General features: G+C 52.0%; 1 protein-coding gene across 1 annotated transcript in view; it reads left to right on the top strand.

The window, feature by feature from the left end:
• The window catches only part of LOC119832530 (eukaryotic translation initiation factor 3 subunit B), a 6,632-nt gene extending 5,192 nt beyond the window's left edge, over positions 1–1,440 (top strand). The window contains exons 6-8 of the mRNA XM_038356189.1: positions 9–401; positions 591–709; positions 1,015–1,440. Coding sequence (XP_038212117.1) covers positions 9–401; positions 591–709; positions 1,015–1,405 — 903 coding nt within the window. The 3' untranslated portion in view covers positions 1,406–1,440. The remainder of the gene's footprint in view (positions 1–8; positions 402–590; positions 710–1,014) is intronic.
• Positions 1,441–1,680: the final 240 nt, after the last annotated feature.

Here is a 1,680-nt window from a genome sequence, read left to right as displayed (position 1 = left end):
GCGTCAAGGTCGACCGCTACTCGAAGCTCAAGAAGGACAAGAACGAGCTCAAGTACTCGGGCATGTACTACAACTTCGAGATCTTCCACATGCGCGAGAAGGAGATCCCCGTGGACAGCGTGGAGATCAAGGAGCCGATCCAGGCGTTCGCGTGGGAGCCGGTGGGCAGCAAGTTCGCGATCATCCACGGCGACCAGGCCAACATGCAGGTGTCGTTCTACCGCGTCAACACGGGCCAGGCGCCGTCGCTGCTCAAGAAGCTGGCGGGCTCCTTCAACCACGTGTTCTGGTCGCCGCAGGGCCAGTTCGTGGTGCTGGCCAACTTCGGGCTCACGGGCGGCGCGCTCGAGTTCCTCGACACCAACGACTTCACCATCATGAACGTGGCCGACCACTACCAGGTGACGCACTCCTAAATAAAGCTTTCAATTTGCACTAACCTTCATATCAATATCCTATGGACAGACTTCTGTCGTAGATCGTAGCTCTGACTCACAATTATAAATACTAAATATTATATCTAGCAGTAACAGTATTTGTATAGGTAAAAGGTTGACAGGGTGTGATTAAACATGATTGTGTTCTGGCAGATGTCTGGCATCGAGTGGGACCCGACGGGGCGCTACGTGGTGACGGGCGTGTCCTCGCTCAAGTGTAAGATGGACTGCGGCTACTACATCTGGTCCTTCCAGGGCAAAATTCTGCGCAGGTGCGTGACCTTCGTTACACCCTAGCTTGTTTAAAGGAAATGTTTGTTCATAAATGGGATTGGTTAAGATTCTGATTTTCTGTGCATACAAAATCTGTTGTTGTATTTCAGAGTCCAAACCTTTTAAGAGTTCCGAAGGTGGTCACAGAGCAGATACTCATCACTTTTATTTGTATCCTTATTGGCTATTTTTGTAGTCATTCTGGAACAGAGCAATATTTCTAATTAAATTATATGATCTCAATTACACTAATCGTACGTATGCGTAAATCAGAACGGTAACTAAACGGTCAATCGCTCGACAGGGTGATGAAGGAAGGGTTCGCGCAGTTCCACTGGCGGCCGCGGCCGCCGACGCCGCTGTCGGAGAAGCAGCAGAAGGACATCAAGAAGAACCTGAAGAAGTACTACCCGCAATTCGAGTCGAAGGACCGCATGCGCAGCACGAAGGCGAGCAAAGAGCTGGTGGCGAAGCGCACGGAGCAGATGAAGAAGTACCGCGAGTACCGGCAGGCGCGCGCCGCCGACTGGGCCGCGCAGAAGAGCCGCCGCCTGGCGCTGCGCGACTACGTGGACACGGACGCGCCGCCCGCCGCCGCCGCCGCCGCCGCCGCCGACGCGTCCGACGCCGCCGCCAACGACGTCGAGGAGCTCGTCGAGTTCTTCGTCAAGGAGGAGACCACCGTCATCGACTAGCCTCCCCTCCGCGCAATAAACGCTCCGAACGGCCCTACGTGTGTTTCATTTCGACGACCCGTCATATCCATCACGCACGTGCACATGCACGGCACTATCGACATACCTTACAAACACGGCGACATTCTAGTTATCGATAGCCCAATAGAGTATCTCTTTAAACATCGTAATGTCTGGGAAAATATATAGTGATATAACACTTCAGTTATTTATTAATTTATGAATTGCAATATAGGCGAGCGAAGCTATATATATATCTTCTTTTTCTTCTTCTT

Source organism: Zerene cesonia, chromosome 15, assembly GCF_012273895.1.
Source record: "Zerene cesonia ecotype Mississippi chromosome 15, Zerene_cesonia_1.1, whole genome shotgun sequence".
In the NCBI taxonomy this organism is placed as follows: Eukaryota; Metazoa; Arthropoda; class Insecta; order Lepidoptera; family Pieridae; genus Zerene; species Zerene cesonia.
The sequence above is the reverse complement of the archived record's forward strand: the minus strand, read 5'-3'. Positions and strand labels throughout refer to the sequence as shown.